The sequence below is a fragment of the Schistosoma haematobium genome, chromosome ZW (assembly GCF_000699445.3).
Source record: "Schistosoma haematobium chromosome ZW, whole genome shotgun sequence".
Taxonomy (NCBI): domain Eukaryota; kingdom Metazoa; phylum Platyhelminthes; class Trematoda; order Strigeidida; family Schistosomatidae; genus Schistosoma; species Schistosoma haematobium.
Window position 1 is genome coordinate 33,337,974 of NC_067195.1, and position 25,525 is coordinate 33,363,498.

Here is a 25,525-nt window from a genome sequence, read left to right on the forward strand (position 1 = left end):
ACCACATGGCCCATGCACTAGTGGTAGCGAACTGTTTCCTGTACATACCATTACTAGCATATTCCAGTAATTACGTCGTTTGTGTTGCATGGTCATCAAAATAGATATAGTGAATTGACATGACAAAAGGGCAAATCACGTTAGGTGATAGCCGCGAGGTGTGATTTTGACGTTAGCTAGGAGTTCACAACGTTCCCGTCTAACTCGAGTAGGCTATCGATCACTCGATACAGATCATCTACGTTGGTAATTTACACAATACTAGTCTTCATTACATTTAATATGGCTTTTTTTTAGTAGAAATACTTGTTTTTAAATGACCACCCCAAGGCTTTTTAGTCATTTTTTGAGTTGATAAATGATGAAAGTTATAAAAACCACCAGCGAAGCATTCTGAAATCTATGTTGAACCTCCAAATTCACTTCTTCAAGATCACAGGCGAAATGGCATGATTGTTCCCTGATTTCTGGAAAACAAATAGGAGATTATAGCACACGATAATTGGCTGGTCTATCCTGATGATTAGGTTAATCGACTCCCTCTATCCGTGAAGAGGATGAAAAATATGTAGCCAGAATATTGTGTGTTCGAGAACAATTCAGAGCTTGACTATTATTGCGTGTGCAAGCCATGTGAATGACTGAAACTTAGGACACTTGAAGTTGCTGTATCTAGCCTACAGTTGAGTTCCATCCAAATCGACGGATTGATACGAGTAGCTGCCCTTTCATTTCACTGTCTCTACTAATTATGTACAGGTTTGATGTACTTACTTCTAGGCTTCACAATACTCAAGGGTCTGTGTTTTCATACATACATAATATACTCAAGTATAATAAAGAAAAAATCCTATCCATTTTTTGATAACTTTAGTCGTACTAATAGTTGGAAGCTTATGAGAAGTAGCTCTTCTGGAAGCATTATATAGTGAATTTAAGTGTACATGTTCACAAGGCCACAATAAATACTAGTCATAAATAGTAAGCTCAGTAATGTCGGTGTTATACGTAAATGACTGAGAGAAGTTCGAATTCGCAGTTATCCCCAACATTCGATAACGATGACTACTGCAGGCAATAGTTTGTTCAAATGGACCCACTTGGTCTGACATACCGCATACATTTTATCAAGATGATTTACTAATTAATGACTCGGAACTAGTATATACTCTTATTATAACTTCAAATTTACCATCTTCTAGAACCCCGATAATCACAGATGCCAGAGGCTTCTAACACATGATTCACGACAATAATAACACGAAATATGTGGTGGTACACATAGACTTTACATGTTCAGTCTTATGTTGAAGACGTACAAAAGACATAGATGTCTTGCATAAACACCAAGGTAGTTTACGGAATTCAAGGCTTATGATTAGATGTTCGTACTTGAACTTTACGTTCCTTCTTCCCATTTTAAAGCGTTAAATTTCTAAATTTACGATCATTATCACGCCATTTCGTAGGCCATAAAATGCTTTCAACTCACTTTCGTCGTATCGACAGAAACCAATAAAAGTGTCTTGTTTGGAAGCATTCCATTAGCAAATGAAGTTGCTGGTCCCGTCATCTGGTTTACAATTTAGAAGACCAAATTAGGTTAGACTTTACTAAGATCTCGGAAAACCAAGTGGGTGCGAAACTCAACTTGACTCCAAACCTAGTTGAACAATGCAAATGAGACTAAGTTCCTAGTTCACAGTGCCCCCAAATGCCCTGGTATGGCCGAGAGTGGGGTGGGTCCGCCCTCCCTCTCGAAATGCTCTCACACGGCCACGAGTATACAGCCTCTGCCAGGGAAGTCCTACTCACTGCCTTCTCGTGGCGGGTGTGTTGTTTACGAAAATGAGAGGACGAAAAGCGAATGTCCGGCGCTTTAACCGGATTTCAAACCAATGGTGCACATGGACTCCAGTATCCTGAAGGAACGAATGGCGTATGAACCAATCGTTGGTCACCGGCTACCATGGGACTGCATCTCCTCACGATGCTACACTGCCTTGTCGGTTAGACCTTTAGGTCAAAGGCCCGGGGTGTGGCCCCTTAAGAGAACCACCCGCTTCAGTCTGGGCACCCGCTCAGTATCACAGCCCACACACAAATATGATGAACGATCGATAATTATGGAAAATACTTTTCTTGCATCGATTAACAGTCAAAGATTCACATTATTAATTATATTACTACTATTGTTATTATTGTTATTATTTACTTCGTCATTTATTCACTCTCTTTTATTCCAACTCTGTCTATCCTCACTTTTCGATTTATACAGCAGCTCGCTTATGGAAGAAATTCGGTTCTATCTGAACGTTCTGGAGTCACTGTCTAGTTCAAAATTGTATGCTACCACCGAACACGAATACTGAAGCAGTTTTTCTGAAACCGCGTGCACCATTCAAACTGGCTGCCTTCAACGTTCGAACACTTATGCATGTCAGACAACAGATAGGGCTGACTATGTCTTTGAAAAGTCTTAATATCGATGTTTGCTGTCTACCCGAGACCCGTATTCAAGACTCTGGTGAAGTACTGCAAATTCGATCTCCATCTAACACTTCAAAAATCTTGCTTTACGTGAGTTTATCCGGGGACCCTAGGGCTTCCATCAAAGTGAGAAGAAATCGGCGTGAGAAACAATGTCTTTTTGCCATTTCCGCCTATGCCCCGACAGATTGCAGCCCGGATGCAATTAAGGATGGGTTTTACCACCAGTTAACTGTGCTTCTCCAGAAAGTACGTCCGACAGATATTGTAGTACTAGTCGGAGACTTGAATGCTCAGGTCGGGTGTCTAGGCACAGAAGAGAGTCGTTTAGGCGGCCGATGGGGACTCGTTGGTCGCAGGACAGATAACGGGGACCGTCTACTGCAACTGTGCACAGACCATTGCCTGTTTCTGGCTAGCACTAACTTCCGGCACAGTCATCGCCGATGTGCCACCTGGCATCCTCCCTCTTCATCTCGAGCCTGGACTCAGATTGATCACATCGCTATCAGCTACCGCTGGCGTGGTTGTGTACAAGACTGCCGCTCCTTTTGGAGTACTTATCTGGACTCTGATCATGCCCTGGTCTGCACCAATTTTACTTTATTTTTCAGTGGCCAACGAAGTAATCATCACCAGCGGATTGATGTCAGCAAGTTGGTTGCAATTTCTGCATCTGGTAATTACTGGAAGCTCTTCCAACTCATCAGAGACACTGGCAGCAAGAAGTCTGGTGTGGGCGAAACAATCTGTGAGAATGACGGGATGTCAATCACTAACATCCATCAACGTCGTGGACGATGGGTAGAAGTCTTCTAAGGGCAGTTCAACTGGCCTGCTTCTTCGGCAACATCGGTCAGACTGTCCTGCCCTCCATGGTCGGTGACGACTGATCCACCAAATGAAGCGGAATCTTGCAGGGAACCCCAACTCTTGAAGCGCTACAAATCACCGGGCCCAGATGACTTACTCCCGGCTCTTTTTGAAGATGGTGGTGACATGCTGACTGAGGAACTGACGACGCTGTTTACAAAGGTCTGGGAGCTAGAGAGCTCACCAACTTCATGGACTGAGTCGATAGTTGCCCCTATCCTTAGAAAGGGTTCACGTCGTTCCTGTAGCAACTATCGGGGGATAAGTCTACTTCCGATTGTGTCCAAGCTATTGGCTTCCGTCATACTTCGTAGGTTGTTCAAAACCCGAGAAAGATTGACTCGTGAGGAGCAGGCTGGGTTTCATTCTGGTCGAGGATGTATTGATCACATCTTCACCCTCCGCCAAGTGTTAGAACACCGCCATACTTATCACAGGCCAACAATCGTAGTGTTCCTTGACAGCAGGGTGCCTTCGATTAGTTGGACAGGACTGTTCTCTGGGACTGATTATTGAAGAAGGGTGTGCCTGAGAGGTTTATAAACATCCTAAAAGCCCTATATACAAACACCTCAGGCAGAGTGAGGGCATACAACCACCTCTCTCCATTGTTCCATCCAAGCAGTGGGGTTAGACAGGGTTGCCCAATCTCACCATTCCCCTTAAACTTTGCCATCGATGAGATTCTGGAAACAGCTCTGATGAATGTAAGTAATGGTGGTGTGGATCTGTTGCCTGAAGAAAGACTTCTCGACCTTGAGTATACGGATGATATTTTCTTACTGTGGGATAATGCTCAAGCCATGCAATCCGCACTTAATCAGTTGGCAATCAGTGTCCGTAGGTATGGTATGTGCTTTGCACCTCCGAAGTGCAAAGTACTTTTACAAGACTGGCAGGATTCTAATCCTGTACTCACCCTGGATGGTTAGCAGATAGAAGTAGTCGAGAAGTTGGTGTATCTAGGTAGCTGCATAAGTGCTGGTTGTGGCGTGAGCGATGAGATCAATACATGTATAGTGAAAGCTAGAGCGGCTTATGCCAATCTGGGCCATGTTTGGCGCCTTCGTGATGTCAGTCTGTCTGTAAAAGGTTGGATCTACAACGCGTCGGTGAGAGCAGTTCTGCTCTGTGCTTGTGAAACCTGGCCTCTCCGAGTTGAGGATGTTTGACGACTCTCTGTGTTTGATCATCGTTGTCTGCGAAGGGTTGCTGATATCCAGTGACAACACCATGTTAGTACTGCAGAGGTTCAGCATCGTGTGTTCGCGCACAGAGACGATAATTCAATTGGTGTCACTATCTTGAAACATCGACTTCGGTGGCTTGGACATGTTCTACGAATGTCGTCCCAGAGAATTTCACGTCGAGCATCATTTGCCAACGCTGGGACTGGTTGGAAGAAGCGAAGAGGTGGTCAGTGTATGACATGGTGTCGCGGTATGAAAGCTGTACAGGACTGGTTTCTGTCGGTCTTCCACAACTTCCTGGTTGTAGTCTTACAGATGGTGCCACACAGTGGCTAGAGACGTTTTCAGATATGTGTCGTGCCATGAAAGAAAGCTACAAACGGATGGCCTGTGTTGAACCTAGACCACTCCCTGGCATAGCGCAATATAGAAAACAAAATAGTTCGATCATTACGTCTTTTTCCCGACTGGGTCCGAGAGATGGTGCTACACAGTGGCTAGAGACGTTATCAGATATGGCTCAGAATAGAAGCCAGTGGCGATCCTGCTGTAACCTTTTACTTTCTTCGTAAAATGTGGTTTTATCTTCCTTAACTGAAAGATTTCTTCTGATTGTACTTTTTCCGGACTCCCTTTTTGTTCAGTTTTTTTATTCTAGTTAACTAGGCTTTACTCACTTCATTCTTACTTTTTGTTACCGTTTGTTCACCACATAAACACTTATTTCTAGCTCTTTAGCATTTAACTATTATTTATTGTAGAATATCCTTCGATGTAATAAATATATTTGCAATACTTTGTTTAACATCCTAAATACGTTTACATCATCAAAATAGCTTACAAATGAACACATTTATGTAAATAACTTGAAATCATTTTGTAGTTTCGATTTTTGAGCACTATAGGTTGTGAGCATTGACGAGGACCGAACAAAATAAAATGAATTCATGCTGTCATACTCGAATCTTTGTTATCGCTTTTTTATAAACCAGTGGTGTTTTTGATAAACTTTTAGGGTCGTATTTACATTTATAACGCTATCCGACATCTCAATAGACAGTATGACTCTTTATTCGTACGGAAATAAGTCCCTTATATGTTGTGCCAGCGAAACATCTCTTATGTTAATTCACATCTATGCTTATTTATGTGGCCAAGGAAAACGACATTTTAGTTGACTTGTGAAGTTTATTGACAAGATGACAATACTTCTTTATTTTACACTGTACAGATAACAAAATGTTGCGAAATTCTACAGAGCTAGTTGGTTTTGTGAAGGGGAAAAATGTAGCAAGAACAAAAAGTCTGTGAGTGTTAGGTCGGGGACCAAGAAAATAACTTTGAAACTTTGCCGTCGTATCTAGACATTAAAACGAGAGCACAAACAAACCAATAATAATAACGAAAAATCTTACATTATAATTTGGAAGCACACTGTAGTACTCGGATCAACTGAAATATCCAGTTGATTTCAAAAGAGACATAACAGTTCTAATAAATTACATTTGTTATGATTTATATCATGCATACAAAATAGGCACGCGAGTACAAACCTACAAAAAAGAGGTATTTGAATTACTCCCCATACGTTCTTTTATCACTAAAGATCATCCAACACAGAACATAAGTACTTTTTTATATGAGAAGAGAAAATTTTAATCACAATATGGATATCCAAACTAAGGGGTAGGTTTATATGTGTCCAAAAAGGGAGTATTTAAAAGTCAAGGCAAAACAAATGCTGAAAACCAATACAGAAAATACAAGAATCTGAGCATATATATTATGAAAGACTTTTCGGTAAAAGCAATTTAAACTGTCGATTGATCGCTTCCATTGCAACTGCTGTCTCCAAATCTAGTCGATCACGTAGTTTATCCAAGGGTTTCGGATCTAGATCTATAATGGCACAACTAATTAACATTCTGGGAATACAACATGTGCCCGAAATAACAGATGATGGTAGTGGACAGCTTTGAAAAGAGGGGAGATAACAATAAAATGAAATTGTAATAGACCTAAGTGTAAAATACTTCAAAACATAAAAATATCAGTATTACTATCACAATCTTTCAGTACTCCATGTTTGGTGGGACGTTAGCTTACAGATTAGATAACTCTTAATGAACACAAAATAGTACATTTACGGTTAGACTAGATGCTTGTTGAATTCACTTAGAACACAATAACAAAGATTAATCCACTGACTTTTTTCGCACACTAGTGACGAACAGGAGTACTGACTTTGTATTAGGGTTTATATTGTTATAGGAAAGTATCATTCACTTTTTAGTATAAATAAAAGTGGCCTCAATAACTTCGTAAGATTTTGTATGGAAATGAAACAGATGTACCAGTATTTGGTACTTATAGGGGACGTATTTAAGGAAATAGATAAAATGATGTACGAATTAGATACACAGACCTTCTATGTTTAAAGTGATATGAAAAATAAGCGAAATCCTTACTCAGGTTTTGCACGTTGCACAGTTATCATAACTGAGCAATCCCGAGCAATCAAGGCGATCAAATATTTTTCAACCTACAAAAATCACAGGAATAATAAATAAAAGATGGTTCTTATGGTAATTAAATTGTTTCACTGCATATAAAATCACGATAAAATGTATTTGAAAAGTCTATCGCAATACATTAGCGAGCTGACCATTTAGGTTGAATTCCAAAATGAAGTAGGCGATAATATGATGAACTAGAACTAACCCTGACAGTCAGGCCTTAAATCACTGGAGGGTAACGTACAAAACTGATTAACTCTAATCACTTTCGTCATCGATTCATGCATATTTTTCTGACAATAATTTGTAGATAAGCATGTTACCTTATTAGATTAAAAAGTTAATCTTTTGGGTGGTGGTTTTTTTATTTGAAATCGGTTCATTCGAGGGCTTGTGTCAATAATTAAGTCTCACGATTACTTATATCTCCACATTTTACTCACTCATTTCAGCAATTATAAACCTCGTTTACTCATCGAATCCCAATCCACGAAGGGCTTGTGTAAGGAAGAGCATTGGTACTTGAAATGAATAGGTTGCAATTGTAGAAATTTCAACAGGCAATGTGAAGAGTGTTCGAAGGTTTGAGAGAAATTATTTCTACCTATAAGCTCATGTAAAATTAAATGGGGGGTTCCCTTGTGATTCCATACAATCGCGACATAGTGGTGAGAGAAGTGTATCGTATGACAGACGAAAAGCCACCATTTTTTAGAAAAGACCTTCGATTATATAACAGAAGTTCCAATTACCATAATTTAGAGAGAACAAAAAGAAAATAAGCTTACTATGTCAAAACTTTCAGCGATTTCTTGTGTGTCCAAATATTTTGACACTTCACCTTTCTGTGCTAGTTTAAGCCACATCTCCCTGAAAAGCGTTATTTTGACCAAAGAAAACAATATTTTAATAAGAGAAACAATATTGTGTTCGAAGTTGCAAACAATATATAACAAACGAAGACAAACAGATGTCCCACTTTGAGAAGGGACAAAAGCACATAACAAAAGTCTGTATAGGATTAAAGTGGATAAAGTATGTTTACTACACATACGTTCTGACGTATATAAATTACGAGGTGAACGCTATCCACTATTCGAAAGCGTTAATGATGTCGAGAATCATGTCTAAAATCTAAAATGTTTTCACATAGAACCAATCAAAGTATGTCAGAGATTAAAATAGACATTTGATTACATCTGCATTATGAAGCAAGGCTCATAGTTTGTAGCAGACAGATGTTACAAATAAGAGTTAAAATATAGTTCGATCAATTGTTTACTGTTGAGTTAAGACAGAAAGCAAATGCGTTGACTAACATTAAATCTGTTAAAGTCACAGAAAGAATTGAGCCTACTACTAGTTCTTATTTGATTTTTATTCTATTTAACTAAAGTCGATTTATGTTCGGATAAAAAGACACGTCTAGGTAGCAGAATAATTGTGTATTTATCTTTCACAAGATATTCGCGGATAAAGTTCGCCACGATTGACATTCCATTTATAGTTAGATATGCACTTGAAGTGACGTAGAGGATAATGTCTGGGATTTAATGGTCAATAACAAAACATATGATGAAAAGAAATCAAATGACATACAGGAAGAGAATAAAACCGTATACTGCTGATAGAATGAATAGTGACAAAATCTCAAGAATTAAATAGTTCCTACAGTTAAGATCTAGCTTGAAAACAAAAACACTTAAGAAGCTTTCATAACAAGCAAACTAGAAAGATGTACAGAGATAGTAATGTGACACTATGATTATACCTTTTTAACAATCCTTAAATGAACAACTTATAATGTAATTTGTAAATCATTAATTTTAAGTAGCACGTGATAGTAGCTGTAGGTATACCTATCAGGTCTCACGCATAGACAGACGAGACAATATTGTTATAAAACAGGCAAGATTACAAAAGTGGAAATAAATGTTGTGCAATCCATTGAAAACTTACAACAGCATAGAAAGGGGAGAATATTGACAAATGGCATTACTGTTAGTGAATTCTTCATTCTACACTCTATTTTATGGATATCAAAAGTTGATATGGGATGAAAATAATCAACCATTGATTTTTCTGAAAACCTTATGAACTTAATGGAAATATGTTTATACATGTGGATATGTATGTAGATACAGAAAATTCTAAACAAAGAATTTTTAGTATACGACCACCAACCTACCATGTTAAAACACTACAACGAGACACAATATAAAATAATAAAAAACAAAGTGGAGCGGTATCGTGATTTTCTTAACTGTTATATATATAACCATGAGAGATTAAATTCCTTACAAACAATCTTAGATAAATATTTGATTGGGTAAGTTGACAAGCAAAATTTAGTAATACTACAAGAAACCGAAAACTTAGACATCTAAATAAACGTTTCTGTCCATATAATCCAAAACGTTGATACGCTGTTTACAATCTGTACACAAAATACCAAAAAGAAACACCATAGATACACAAAATATCACCTAATTTGAGGGGTTTAACTTGAACATACACCAAATAATATCATTAATTGATCGTGAATAAGTCGACGTCTGTGAGTAAAATAATATTTTTCCATTTAAAATTAATTGTCACTCACCATGTCCATCCATGTGATGTTAAAAAAGTACGTACACGTTTATAATGCGGAAAGATAAAAGCAATATCTGTCGTGATCAATAATTGAACAGAAAGTATACGTTGTAAAACACAACCATCTGGTAGTGTACAATTTCTTTGTATGCTATAACAACTATCACATGAAGTTGAATGAAATTTTTCTGTGTTCATGAAAGAGAGAAAAGCCAATATTACACAATATATAAGACACCAAAATGGTAAATTTTGAAAAGCTTTTCGCGGATATGAATGTCGTATGATGAAAAACTAATGGCCTGTGACACAATACAACATGAAAATAAAAACATCAAACAAGCGAACAGAACATTGCAATACGGCCTAATATGAATAACTGGAATTTTGTATGATGAGCGAAGTTTAAAATTAATTAAAGGTAACAAGACAATGAAAACATTGCTAATTGAGCAACATGCTAACAACGTTAAATAGCTGAAGCATAAATCAATCCAGAAATAAAGATCATGTTAGATATTTTGATTATTGAGTTTTGGTGAGCTAATTTTTAAAATAAGCATAAACTAGGTGAAATCATAGAGCCGAATGGCCCTTTTAACAATAAAGTGTATATTCTAGTTTTCACTCGCTTGTTTTGTAAAATGATGAACAGTACTCAGTATTTCCCTCAAATTATTCAACAAGAAAAACTGACACAGAACCCTATTTGTTTAATACAAATAATTCAATTGTTTACTTACGATCCGCATGTAATGCACAATGCATTGAAAAAGGTTGGCGATCAGTTGAGTTGAATGGAATGAGCGCCTTTGTATCATCATTTGTACAGTCAAACTTGTGCAATAATGCTTTCAGTAGAGTACCACGTATCAATCGATCCCTATCATTGACGAATTGACATTCTTCGGAACTAAGACATAAGTAGTTAAATAAATATGAGCAACCGTGCAACAAAACACCGAAAAAAGATCAAAAATATAGCAGAAGTAGTCTTGAATCATGAATCAACACGTGAAAGAGAAATATAACGCAACGACCTCAAAACACCAGACAAGAGGGCTTCAAAACATTTTTGTTGAGCTAACATCTGATTGTACGCTATAGCCCAATAAATAGGGTATCAGATATCGTACAACTTACTTGAGATATTATCAAGGATAACTCTATAGAGTGGTCTTTTAGTTGTCCTGAGATATCTTTACTACTCTCCTTGATAAAAAAGTAAGGAGTAATAAAGCATGGAGAAACTAAATCTCTTAATCCAAATGATACATTAAAGACATTATTATTGTTGTTTCATTATCACCGGTCGATTTCTTCACAATATTGTGTTTTCCTTTTTACAAGCACTACCAAAAAGTAATCACGAGACAAAAATATTTGGTACATTGCATACCAATACCAGAACATGAATTCAAAATGAAACTACAATATTCTAGCAAAATTAAAGGAAAAGCAATCATACACGTATTATGATTAGCACAATAGTATAACAGAATTTATTCTTCTTAATAACACACAAATTATGAAAAAAAAGAAAACTACGAAAGGAACTGATTTAATTTGAAATGGTTTGAATTATCCCGTTATTGGTATTTTGACTGAGACTTGGTCAGTCTTGGTTGGTATGTATGCGTCCTGTGAGGATTGTCTCGATATAACTACTACGACATAAGTTAATACAGAATTGACGGGATTTGGTTAACAGTGGGATCCATGATGCTCATTTTGTTCTATTTACGACTCGTCAGTTGAATGTACTTGAATTAATGACAAGACAATCAGAACCATTTTAAATTGAATGACATTTCATACCAGTTGCACAAGTGGCTACCTGGACTCAGTAGCTAAGTGGATAACGCGATGGTGTTTGAAATGAACGTTACTAGGTTGAAGTCCAGTGGTGAAAATCGGCTCTGGAACTTAAGTCTAGGTGATGATTCCCAGATAGGATGAATGTCTGTCACACAACAAACGTTTCAACGTTAATAATGCATATGCCAATGAAGAGGGAAAAGACGAAACGTTTAGGATAACTTTATATTCCGTAGAAAAATCAAATTTGAAGAGATTTAACTTGATTTTGTTACTGTAACAAGCAATGACCGCAAGGCACATCATAAAGTTATCTAACTAAAAGCGATGATAGATAATCAGGTAACAGAATATGTTACTGTCTTTGAAGAAGAGAGAACTAACCTGTAATAAAAAACCAACTAGATAACACGATCTTTTCTTCACAAAAATGGACTTAATTTGTGAAAATAAACGTTAATATTGATTTCACACGACAGTGTGAAAAACCTATTAATCAAAAACGCCATTTCTTCAGACAGGTACTAAATTAGGCGAGACATTACCTTCATTCGAAACGTTTCACTTAACAAATAACTAACGGTTTATTGGTTTATACTACAAATAAATAATTATATATATATATATATATATATATATATATATATATATATATATATATATATATATATATATATATATATATATATACGGTCACTAAAAAACCACATGAATAAACCTATCATTATAAACGAAATGAAGAAACCTACCAACTACAAACATTCCCATGATCAAAACCATTAGGAAGTTCACTTTGTTGTTTACTTGAAGAAATTGAATTATTTTCCAAGTGAAAAAATTTATTCAAGCCATAATCTAGTTTATCTACGTCGTGAGAATAAATAGGATGACTATCCTACATAATAAAAAAGAAACTTTCGGCACTTATGAGGAACGCATTATCTACTTATCTGAATATATATATGACTCAGCAATATTAATAAAAAACTGTCACTTACCAATATGAATGTCATGAAAATAATAATAATATTTTAAATAGTAGAACAGCAGCGCATATAATAGTACAAATAGTAATGGTCAAGTAAGTGATGATATACGTGGGTTAAAAAGACCGGTACTTGATTGTTGGAAAATGATGACCTGGACTAAGAGACCACAGACGTATATCTATCGAACAACATATAACAAACATTTGAAATTTAAGTCTCACATATAAAAGTTGTTAGTGTTCTGGTGTCAACTGATACCAAACAGATAAGTTGTTAGCAGACGATTTCTATCCAGTACTACTTTCAGCAAATCTTACGCCTCTACACACATTAAATGAGAAATGGCTAGTGAAAATAGACCATATTAGTCAATTTCGACAAGCAGTATATGTTACTGGCATTTTAAGCTGGTATTAAGTGTTTTATTTTTAGTGGTTGTGTACTTTAAATTATGAGAGGAATCACGGTGAGCTTTGTTAAATGGGTTTTACCCAGTTATGGAACTGCGAATAATGAGATTGCCTGTTTACACAGTAATGATGAAAAAAAAGGAAGTGATGTGAACGTGCACATACATATATAAATTTCATTCCGAAAATTATTTGATAATGTATCAAACTACTGACGTGGAGCTAACCACAAGGTACAATGTGCTTTCTAAATATTTATGTTTCATGTTACGATCAAATGTAATTAGACATCTCGTTGAATGTTTAAGAAGAACTGATAAACAAAAGGTAGAATACGTGGTGTATTCGACACACTGTAGTTTACAATTTAAGATAGCTTTGATAGTGAACTGACCTGTGTTGTGACACCTTTTTGCAGCACACAGATGAAATCAATTTCAAAATTTAAACTATCAGGAAGGGAAAGTAGAAAACATACAACATTATTAGGCTACAAAAATAACGCACCTCCGTATAACGGATATGATAGTAAGTTTTGCTTAGAGTTCTCAATCACTAATTTTGACACCTTGAGAACCATAACAAGGAAGTCTGCTTTTAAAGATATGACGAGTTTCCAGTACATTTAGTGAGACATCGAATTAGAACGGAGGGGTGCTTGGGTAAACTGCTGACAGGCAGCATTTAAGAAAAGTAGTATAGGAATGGAGCAAGAGTTTTGCAAACAGAAGTAAATAACAACATAAAAGTTGATACCTACCTTAATTATCGCATGGAAAAACAGGACGTGATGTTTTTTTGACAGTACAGCTTATAATGAAATCTGCTTAAGGCCCGTAAAACACGACGGATTTAGACATTCTCGTTATCGTGAACAAATGTGAGATGCTTTATTTGTTAATGAGACAGAAAAACATCACTTGAACTTCAGTTTCATTAATAAAGCATCATGATGGTTTGATGAAAATTTTACTGAGACAGTGGTAGCTAGGATAAAAAGCTGGTGCATAACCTGCTTTGAAAAAGTGAAAAATTACAAGCACAAAAGCTTTCCTTTAAGTGAAGAGTTAGTCTCCAATATTTTATAAACAGAAGCGTCGCACTCAAGTAGAGAACACTTCGAAAGTGTAATTTATGTTGTGAAGAATGTGTTAACTTAAAACACTGTAATAACGACGTCAAAACTTAGTAATAAGATCACAGAAACACCGAGATAGACTTTATTTGACTTACCAAGTAAACTCGAAAATTATTTTGGGGCGTAGTCAGAAGAGCATTTAAACCATGTACCAGCCGGTCATGATCACTAAATTATTTTTAGTAAAAAAGATGAAATATGAAAATAACCAGATGCATGAAATTCAATATACTAAAAAAGTGAAAAATATGATCCTGACCACAGAAATACCGACTAGGTTAACATCTCAAATACATAATCCAATCATATATGTTATCACATCGTTCTAATGATTATCAGTTTTTAAGATAATTGTTATTTGTATAACAAGACCATGTATGAATGAACTGAACGAGGAAGTAAACTTACTTTGTGGTCAAGCCTAAAGTAATAAAACCGCATATTTTCCTATTAACAGATAATTTTAAATCATTTTACAATGAAGGATAAGTGATTATACCATAATAACTGCAACTATTTCTAAAGGACAGTTTTAGAAATATTTGAATGATTTGCTATTAAGCTGAATCCACGATTTTAGGTTGCTTATCAACATATTATTATTACTAAAATACCAGTCCTTAATCTACAGTCGCAAGAAATAACCCGAAGAACTAAACCATGCTTAACTAGCACATATTGGATTCACCAACCCATGGGGCAAAATAAATAATGTTGGATAATTAATCCTACTTTGAAGACACAATGTCTCAGGGATACAGTTATTTTGGAGTTAAAATTTGTTTTCAAAAGTTGAGAATAAACACACTGACCATTTCAGGGGATTTGTGATGGTTTTTTACTTCATTTTGGTAGGATTAATGGTCACGATTTCACCAAGGTATAGCTCTTAAAATATATCTCCGACAAAATCAGAGAGTGATTAGAAGTATAAGCGGCCCAAAATTACAGCTTATTGATTGTCACAAGGAATGCTTAAATATATATGAAAAACTACTTAAAAACATTGGTTAGGTTAAATCCTGATATGGTTAACGAGGTAAATTTATTAACTTCGAATTAGAATTAAATTATAAGAAATTTCTTGTAATTTATACGATTAGGCAGATGTACATTACGAGTGGAATAATAGTTGATGCTAAATATACAAGTATAGAATGATTATTCGTTAGAAAATGAGGTCAGAACAAGTATAAAGTATATGTAAACACTCACCCAGAAAATAGGTCACAAGGACAATATGTTGACAGATCTTTCCAACGTGATCGTTTACTCTGAAAATAAACAAAGTAGCAACTTAAAAAACTGCTAATACAACATCAAAAATCTAAACATTTATTTTTGTACAGTATAAAATATACTTTAATAAATAAAATCGCTCTTGTGCTGGAAAATTCAGGTATATGTTAATGCGGTAAACACTTCAATCGTCTAGTTTATTTCGAAACATCGAGAAACTATTAATCAATTTTCGAAAATATCTACAATACCAAACTAATAAAAGTTCACATGACTCCTGCTAGTGCTTAACATGCATCCTTAATAATTATTCACTCCTTTTTAAAATATTGAGGATTACGAATGTATAACACAAGTGAAAGCAAGTATTTGAAATTAATTATCAATAAACAAATCATCAAAGCTGATTCTATAATTTGTTACATCTTGTTAATTATTAGCGAAACAATCAACATTAGAAAGTCAGATTTATAATGCAATCAATCTGGAATTGAAGTAGTCAGCTAGCAACTGACGTTGAGGAAACGTGGTACAACATTTTCTGAGTGCAACAGCATTACGTTTTATAGTGTAACAGATAAGGATTAAGTTGATGGCCTTCAACAAACAATGAGCCAATTACTGTCCATGGTTCTCAAGCGAAAGATAACTTAAACATCTAGGATAAATGTATATACGACTAAGGGAAAATATTTGTCTGTTCAAAATACCCAGTCCATACAAGACTGTGTCCATGGTAATAAAATGAAAGAACAAGAATTTATGACAAACTAGAAATAAAGTAAAAAACAAGGCAATAGACATGATCTCTTGTGACAAAGGATGAAATATATGCTAACGTAGGATATATATAATATATGCGAATTAAACAGAGGAACCTGAAGGAAAACGTTGAAGGGAAGGGAAAACAACAAACATCCACAACGATCGAAATTTATGAAAACTCACAGAATGTTCTTGCCTTAAACAGAACAGTGAAGCCGAGTTTTTAACTAGATTGACGACTCCAGTAGCAGGCCATATTGGGATAGCACCAAACTTTGGCTGCAAAAGGAAAAATATCAAATCCACATGGCATATGCAGTTCTCTGAATATAAATATTTGTTTAAAGTTAGTATGGGCTTAGAGACCAGTGAACTATGAACAGAAATATGAAAATTTATCAACTGAATATGAGTTTAGAAAACAAGCAAAGTAATGAACACTAGTTGTTTTGTAACGTTTATACTTTTATTTTTGATCAATCAATTATTAATTGTTAGTAACACGGTCAACTGATTTCGGTCACATATTTTACATTTCAATGGCTTAAATTCTGTACGATATGTTTACATGCTTAGTTGGCTTGCTGTTAGTTCAGTTTTCTAAAACGTATTAGGTGGTTATTTAAGGATTAAAATGTATGAAACTGAGTAGTTCCTAATCAGCGCTACGAACATTTTTACGCCTCATATTTCAGTAGCTAACTAAATATTTTACCAAAAGCGGTTGAGATACTTTATGTATTTGGTGTTTTAGTTGAAAGAATATGTAGACAGAAATGATTATACACTAATGAATTCCAGGGCAGTCGTATTACAACAGCTACTAGATCTGCCATTACCGATATGATTTTAAAGTTGTAAATAAATTAAGTGATACAGTAATTTAAATAATGGCATCAGTAAAGCACAAAAGAGAGGACATTGGCCATAGCACTGGTGACTATAAAGATATCAGCCGCATGAAGTCAAAACGACAATTTTTCATTTCTTTTTCACTAACAAGTGCTAATATATATCTTGGAGATAAGCTTCCATGTAGGTTCACATGAGGACATCGATGACTAATATTATCGAAGCTTTGGCAGATTACCGCAACCAGTAGTTCGAGTTTGTTTTGAAAATAATGCTCCATGATACGTAGCTAGTGCACACAATAATTATGGAAATTATTCGTAGTCAATTAAATGAAAATTGTCAGATAACGCGGTGGCTAAGCATACTTTTCCAATAGGAACGTTCACAGGAACTAATTTAACTTTATCAAAGCAATCTTTTGCATAGAATTTGCTTGAAAACTCTAATATAACCTGAACAACTGATATCCTGAACCTTTTCTCTTGTTTAATTAAAAGCAATATGTTTCATAATTAAACTGCCAACTTGATAACCAACTCCTTAATAACTAAAATATATTAGGATTAGAATATGATTATTACCTTGATTTCTACGCTTAAAGTTGGACCGAATGCATATTTTACAAGATGTGATGGCATCTGTGTAGCATCTGATGTGACAAAAACGAAATTTTCAGAAAGGTCCACTCCTTTGACTTTACGGTAGGCTGTAGTGAAAAAAGAAATGTAAAGGAGGATATTTGAGGAGACATCAAGGATATAAGGATTTGGATTTTTGAAATAAAGTACAGTCACTACACCCTCACTGCTGAAAGCGATTTTGGAATTCCTCTCCATTTACTGATTTTTCACACAATGGAGACCATATTCACACATAATATACGCAGTTTAGCGTTGTGTACAGAAACTACGGGCAAACATACATAGTATTGCGATTAAAAGTTTCCTGTAAATTAATATTCTGCAGGTTAGATGAATTTTATTTTGGCTCTCAATAATGTAATATACCTTTCGGAAAAGAGGCAGTTTTGGTTGCAACAATGGAAAAACTCAGCTCTTAGCTTGTTGTATTATGCAGTTCTGCATTCAGAAGACTCGTGAAGTAGGGTTAAAAACTTAATTTTTCGAGCCACAGAACATGTATCATCCGTGTTAGTCCAGGTTGATGTTGGGGTAATATCATGTACCAAGGGAAATATAGTCCTACTTGGTTAATTTTTTATAACTGTTTATGATGATTACGTCAGAAAAATTAGGGAGTTGTCAGAGAAACAACGTCGTTTTATCATCTCTGTTTACAGTTCTCGCAACTGCACCTGGGATGAGAAACAATTTCTATTTGTTTCAAATGAAATAAATCCTTGATGCATTTTTTGTATCGTTTGTTTGAATTTTCTAATTGACGTTCAGGACTGCAATTGATCAGTCTCTTATTAGCATATATTTTTGAAATAAATCTTGATTAAAGATAGGATTTCTCAGTTCTTCATTTGATACCCAGATATGAGGAGAACTGTTTTGAGAGGTGATAGAAATGCATCTTAAATAAAACAAGTCATCTTCTGGATTCACGAGAGCGTTGTCTGGGTCGATTTAGATAGGTTCATTGTCAATGATCTTTCTGCACTTTCTCCCAATTTATTGGAAATTGGTTTAATTACGCCCATCAGGCAGGTAAGAAAGGAATTAATCCTGGTGTATAATACTAAATTTCAAGTCCCGTTTGACATTAAAATTCGCCTCACAAACAAACTGACAATCATACTAAGTATCACAAGCGTATAGCATAGCAAGACAGACTTACGATAACTTATTCATTTAGCGATATTTGTAAACGATGGCTGTCTGAACTCATTAAACACGAAGAAGCTTATGACTTCGAAGACTTTTCCTGAAGAGTTGAGCGGTACAGCTATAATCGCGATATATAAACAATAAGTTTCCGAAAGCACTTTGTAATCTGGAAAATATCAGTCTATTCATTGGGAAAATAATCCAGTTAGTACATTCAATGGAAAAAGTCATCCTCGAGAGAACATCTGATCGTTAAAAAAGCAATGTTAAAGGTTTAATGTTTTCATTCAAATTTAAATACATCATAGAATATCATTTGTACAATAATAAGAAAAAAGACTATGAAGAACCATTTACCGGGTCTAAAAGGTTCGATTGATTTTTCTAGTTCACGAAGAAACGTGGGACTTGTTTTGATGAGATGCTAAAATGCAAATTCAAACCATAATGATGTTATTAGGAATAAGGAAGAAGTGTAGTGAATATAACACATTAGGACTAAAAGTTATATATATATATATATATATATATATATATATATATATATATATATATAATAGCAAGGGGCCACGTTGTAACTTCATTCGCTCTTAAGTGGCATACAAAACCGAAAACTTTCAATCACCTGTTTCAAATGTCCAAGTTTGAATGTGACCAACTTGGTCTCGTGTGCTGTTACGGGTATGAGGGCTGGTGTCACTTCCCGGCTGCCCACACCGTGGAAGGGTATTTCTTGAGGAACCTGAAAAGGAAATTGAATTAGTGTTGGTCTTAAAGACCTGGGAGCGTGACCGCAGAGCCCAAGGGACATCTGTTTGAGGCCGGTCACGCACGGCCTTTTCGTGGAAGGTTTTTAATGTGTTAGCTCCGTTCTTCAAAGGGCCTTACCGCCGGAGACGGAAATCCGTGAGGTAAGGTAAGGTGTGACATTTTGGGGTGGACCTTTTCTAATACCACCCCTCCTTGTGGGAAGGCAGCATCGCTGCAGATGCTGGTTGTCTGAGGGAAACACCTTACTGCTGTCACACCTCTCTACAGTCAGCAGTACGACTTTTCCCTCAGACCTTCAGTTGCTGCTTTTAGTCTTACCGTTCTCCAATCGACCTGCCTGGCATGGTAGAACCTACAGGAACATATGTTCCAGCCAATATAGCTCGGTTGGGTCATCACGATAGGCAAGCCCGACCACCGCGTCAAGGTAGCAGCTTCGGTTGGGTTCAAGCATGTCCACTTTTGTGTTTAACACTCCATGTACAACCAGATAATTTCGTTAAAAGAAATACCTGTGCCTCAGATCACTGTTGACTTTTTACATCAGTTCATTCAGAAGCTTGAGACAATAATCCGGCATAATAAGCCGCTATTAATCAGCTATATTGTATAAATGTGCATAACCTACCGGCCAGCATTCTGTTAATCATTTTAACAGTTAAGCCTGTTCATAAAAACTCAGAACTATCTTCTTAAACGTAAAGTCAAATCAGTAATACGATGCTAACCTTATAAGTTGTTACGCTCGTGAATAAAATAATAAGTATTTCAGCAGATCAGTAAGTGAAAACTATCCAAAACACAGGTGAATGTATAAAATAAATGAACAATAGCCACTCCTCAAAAAACACATCTTCCTTAAAAATAGGAAATTATATTGGTGAAATTATCAATTAGCACAAACTAAAGTTTTGTTACTGACTGCTAGTTAGTGCAAGGACTATCAATAGTCGAAATCGGTTTTAAAGCACATGATTATTCGATTTCAAACAAAGGTCATGTGATGTAAACCGTTTTGCCTATCTGGAAAGTACTAACGCATAAAATGTCGAACGTGATGAGTGAACTAGTTATTTCCAAAAAATCCTCATTATATGTAAAATAATAGAATTCAATTAGTATGTTTAATTACCTAAAAAATTTCATAAGTTTTATACTGCATGAGAATAACCAATTAATCATTTAAACCAGGTCCTACTGACTGGAGGGTGATGCGCTGAAAAAAAAACCGGCTTGATAATGATCGATCAGCCAAATGTGCTATGTACAACAGATTAAATTGTTTTATTTGGTTTTTTATCGACCGACTAGTATAAACGGATGGATTCATTTCACCCAAACAGTGAATTTACAGACTGACACGCAGTCTACTTGTATCGTAGTATCCATGGTATTATTACGTCATATGTGAAAAATTGCTGCTAACAATATGTTGCGCGGATGATTATAATCATAGTTATGACTTTAGAACTTTAAAAGATCCACTGAGTTTAAAAATAGTGGGACACATTCGCTTTGAACACAAAGGAATGGTTAGTGAATACCTAGGCGGCCTGCTTGAATATCTGGGCTACCTGTCTTTGCCATCTAGATATTTCGAGAAGTTATCTGTTTCCTTGTTTGTTTTAACAGATTATTATGTGAATTAATTACATGACGTATTCAGGTGCGTTTGTGAAAAGTTTACGACCTTTCGCTGTACAAGTTACAAAAATTTACAATTGAAGACATCCTGATGACTAGCAATGTGCATTGAAAGGAATGTCAATTTCTGAAATGCTAATATCTAACTGGCAATAACACAGTGTTTATCATCAATATCGATGAAGAAACAAAAAAACGTCACGTTGAAATACTCTGTTGAGGATTCTATATTGTACCAAAAATATAATACTCAATAAAGCTGATAATAATAATAAAAACCCAAATAAAACAGAACTCTAGATTTAGTGACTAATAAATTCTTTGGGAACTTACTATGCTGCGAAGAAATTGCGAACCGAACTGAAGAAGTATACGCTGATTCGCAAATATCTCAGATCGTTTGGTGTGAGCTTTAGACCAGTATCCCTAAAGTAAAACCCTTAGTAACAAATCACATGACAGTATTACTTACATTTCGTCCAACATTGGTTTTCCGAATGCGCAATATCAAACTAGTCTGTAAAAGTGATTTATTTAGAAAGTTTCACAAACCTTTGTATTGGATACTACGATTGTATTATTTCCTTCATCTCGATAACTAAGATTATCCAAATTAAATAGTTCTGTCTGAAAAAATATCGGTAACTGATAAATATTACGACTTGGAAAACGAACACATTGTTTAAAAGAGGTCGGAATGATGAAACAGTATGATAAAGATGGGTATAGTTAACGTTAACTATTTCCAAGCAAATATAAATAGGTCGATACATCTGGTTTGGTAACAAGCTGATGGCTGGAAATCTAAGCATAATAATTAGAAGGTTTATTCATTGAGTCAACTAAGTGAAAGTAGCAATAAAGCTAGAATTTTTCTTCCCACACTTAATATCGACCAACTTAAATGCTAATATTAATATTAATTTAAGGCCATTTTAAAAAGACAAATGGAAGAAAGCAATCGTTAGAAACTGCACAATTTATTCCACAATATTAAAATGCTTTAAAGGACTTAACACTACTTAAATCACCAGCTCTAATTCCTAAACATTTACGGCATTAGACTCAAACCCTTGAAAATAATAGCAATATACAAAGCCACTGATAGTTGCTAACACTAAAGTCTACAATTGTCCTGGTAGTTTGATAACATATATCTTAGATGGAGGTTAGTGGATGAGGGCCTCGGGTCACGGACTTAAGTAGTTCGGATGCATTACTTTACATCTCTTTCACCTTGAAATATTTGGGTAGTTTATATTGTATCCACTTCATGTATCCAAAATGATGTGCTTTTGGAAGATTCGGGCGTTTCATTTGCGGAACTGAAGCTCAATATACGAGCAGTGATTTGGTACAGTTTATTCTTACGATAAATGTGAATAACAACCAAACGTTAGTTTGCAAGTGGCCATAGGCTAGAAAAGACAAACGTCAATTAAACAGTTTAGCAAGTAGATACGTAAGGGATGGAAAACAGGTTTTAAGTTGGTAATATTTTCATGATATTAAGAGCTGTAACCTAGGGAAAAACTAACGTTGCGTCTGCTGACATAAACAATTTAAAGCAGTATGTTTACAAAATAAATAGCGAGGGTTAGCTGAAAATATAAGTAACAATGTGCATAATGTGAGCGAGAAATTTGTGACGTCGTTTCTAATTTCTAGGGATCCATAGAGTAGTACATACATGCAACCGAGGTTTCTCCAGTTTCCAACCTTAGATTTTATTTGATCCCAGGAATGGTAACAGCAAATATTAGAATAACGTATGTGACCACGTTGGCAAACTAGGTACACGTTTCATGATATACAACACTTAGAAAAGACTCATGAATTTCAATCCACCAAGTCAACTAAATTACCATACACACAAAACCTCCCTTCATTAAAACTTATATTTTTAGTTTTACAATACACATCTACAGGTTTAATCGACAAGGCAGTGGGGCAACGTTAGGCGATGCAGTCCACATGGTAGCCAGTGACCAACAATAGATTCATACGCCATTTGTTCCCTAAGGATCTTGGAGTCTATGTGCACCACCGGTTGATAATCAGGGTTTTCCAACTCCCATAAGTGGGTTCTGCATATCCACCAAACAGGTTAAAGCGTTGGACACCCGCTTTTCGTTCTCTAAACAATGTAAACAACACCCCTCGTCGCGAGAAGGCAGCGAGTAGGACATAAAAGACGAAGTTCTGGATGCTGCACAGTTGAAATCAATGAAATATAGCTGAACAGAAGCCCTCACACAAAACTACCGTGAGCTTAAACATTTAGATGCTTGCTTTTCTTGCGTTGGCTACTGATCAATAAACTGTGCGTCAATTAGGTACTTGAACAAAAAAACAACGCAAATCTAATCATTCCCATTTAACATACTATTCAGGAAAGTGAATATTTGGCGTGACATATTCGAAAGGACGAAGGACGCAAGACGAACAAATTACAAGAGAATAACGTAAAAAAAGTTTCTATGTTCTCTTAGGTAGACATTTAGACGGGGAAATTTGCAAAAACTGCAATACGCTAGAAAAAGTGAAAACAAATATTACCTTATTAACATCTGAAGGTTCATTTGGTGCATGAGAATCGCTCATGCGTATGCCAAGCAGTATATTAATGCGATGACTCTTGCAGTTTCGAAGAACATTCAGAAACTAACAGACAGCGCAGCATCACCACATGAAACGTAGAAAACTTAAATACACCGCCCGGCTTGACCTTGACACAAACGATTTGCCTTCAGTCGGCGGGTTATATGCTTGTCTTGCCACTACGAAGTGATGTAGTAAGGCATGAAAATAGAAAAACCAACAGATTTCCGATCGGATGTTAAGTATTGTCGAGTATTTTGGATGTTTTCATTTTCCAGCTGTCACCGCGTTTTGGTGTGTCTCGTCAATTTTCTTAATCAGTGTCTAGTAATAAGTATATTAGGTCGAGGGATCAGTGGTATTCCTTGCAGCTCGTGTTTGGGTGTGGATTCACGTACGTTGATGAGGCTAATACAACATGTTCAGGTAGGAAGTCTTATTCGTTGACCATGTAGCGGTAAATAAATGCACAAAATAAATAGCTCTGTAAGTTTTCGACATTGGATGCTGACCAGATGTTTTAATCAACTCACCTAGCTGAAGGCACTTGATCATGCATCCGCACCAGATCACGTGTGGGAACGCCGTGCTCAACATCTACTGCAATCGCTAGCCAGATTAGATCAAACGATTCTCGATATATTGACAACAAACATATCATCCCATCTCCTCGATTCTGTCTTTTGATTTCTATTGGTGGGTACGCTTCATATTGGGTGTTACTGGTTAAAGCGGCGTCAAACACTGAATACCTGTACCATCATCAACCACTTGATTAAAAATTTGGAGCCCCATCTGTGATCACTAAAACACGGTTTTCTAAATTGTTGGATATGGCTTCAAAGATTATCAGTTCCAGAGGAAGCGAAATAATGAGACACGTTAACACCCGAATCGTTACCAATGATATGCAGTATTATTATAGGGTCACCTTGCGTTCTACGACGTGATAAGCGGCAAGTGTTCAGGCGTTTTAAGCAGTCACTGTTAAGAAGTTTTGAATGATCCTTCCTTAACTTGTCCACAAACGCCGAACGCACTTAATTGTCTCGCCATCTATTAAGCAACATATGCTAGTCACTTAAATGTAGTACGTTAGATGTGGTCTTACATATGTGAGGTATAAAATCTGGAGCATCCGAAACATTCGAAGCATTTGAATCATTGGCGAAGTGACCATAACTCAAAAACCTTTGAAAGCTTTCTGTTCTTTGAATTGCGCTCCGTACTTGAATCCTTCTGTTAGACTCAATTTATCTCCTGAAGCATCCCAGGCAATATATTCTGTTGACTGAATATGGGGAGATACAAGTGTTGTTGGAAAACAGTGTAATGTAGGAATCCGTGTCTATCTGAAAACAAATAGGCTTTTCAATAATGCGTTTACATACTTCCGTTCCCTCTAAATCTATTGTGCTCTTGATTTGACTATTTGAGTGTTATCTCATACTTCAGCTACGTCATGTTGACTGGCGTTTATTTGATGGATAGCGAAATTCTTTATGCTCAGTGTGATGACATTGGCGACACTTATGATTATTGAACGAAATGAACTTAACAAAATAACATGCTTCGCAAAACCAACATGGTGATAGAGGATCGTCAGCATGATGTTGTGTTTTCCTTTTGTTTTGTTCAGAGAAGATTTTATCGGATTTAATGACCGTAAACCAGAAGGTTCCACCTTTGTTGTACCTTCGCGGCATCACGTTTTCTCAGAAGTGCATTTTAGCTGCATCATCCAGATTTGGGCATTTGGCACGGAATATATCTTCAAAACGATGAAGCCAGGAGTCAAATATAATATCAGATTCAGGATAATAGTTGAGCTCACAAGC

General features: G+C 36.0%; 1 protein-coding gene across 2 annotated transcripts; it reads right to left on the minus strand.

The window, feature by feature from the left end:
- Positions 1-5,527: 5,527 nt before the first annotated feature.
- Positions 5,528-23,839, minus strand: MS3_00003341 (uncharacterized protein). 2 transcript variants are annotated; one of them, XM_051211105.1, is made up of 15 exons: positions 23,646-23,839; positions 21,639-21,713; positions 21,559-21,603; positions 21,420-21,512; positions 19,029-19,095; positions 17,460-17,584; positions 16,207-16,302; positions 15,235-15,293; positions 14,115-14,187; positions 12,232-12,377; positions 10,408-10,577; positions 9,672-9,852; positions 7,858-7,939; positions 7,022-7,095; positions 5,722-6,526 (listed from the first exon to the last, which is right to left on the minus strand). In XM_051211105.1, exons 1-15 carry the CDS (start codon positions 23,688-23,690, stop codon positions 6,337-6,339), a joined length of 1,521 nt encoding a protein of 506 aa, XP_051071139.1. In that variant the 5' UTR covers positions 23,691-23,839; the 3' UTR covers positions 5,722-6,336. The 2 variants fall into 2 exon arrangements, with proteins under 2 accessions (XP_051071138.1, XP_051071139.1); XM_051211104.1 differs by having other exon boundaries at positions 5,528-10,577.
- Positions 23,840-25,525: the final 1,686 nt, after the last annotated feature.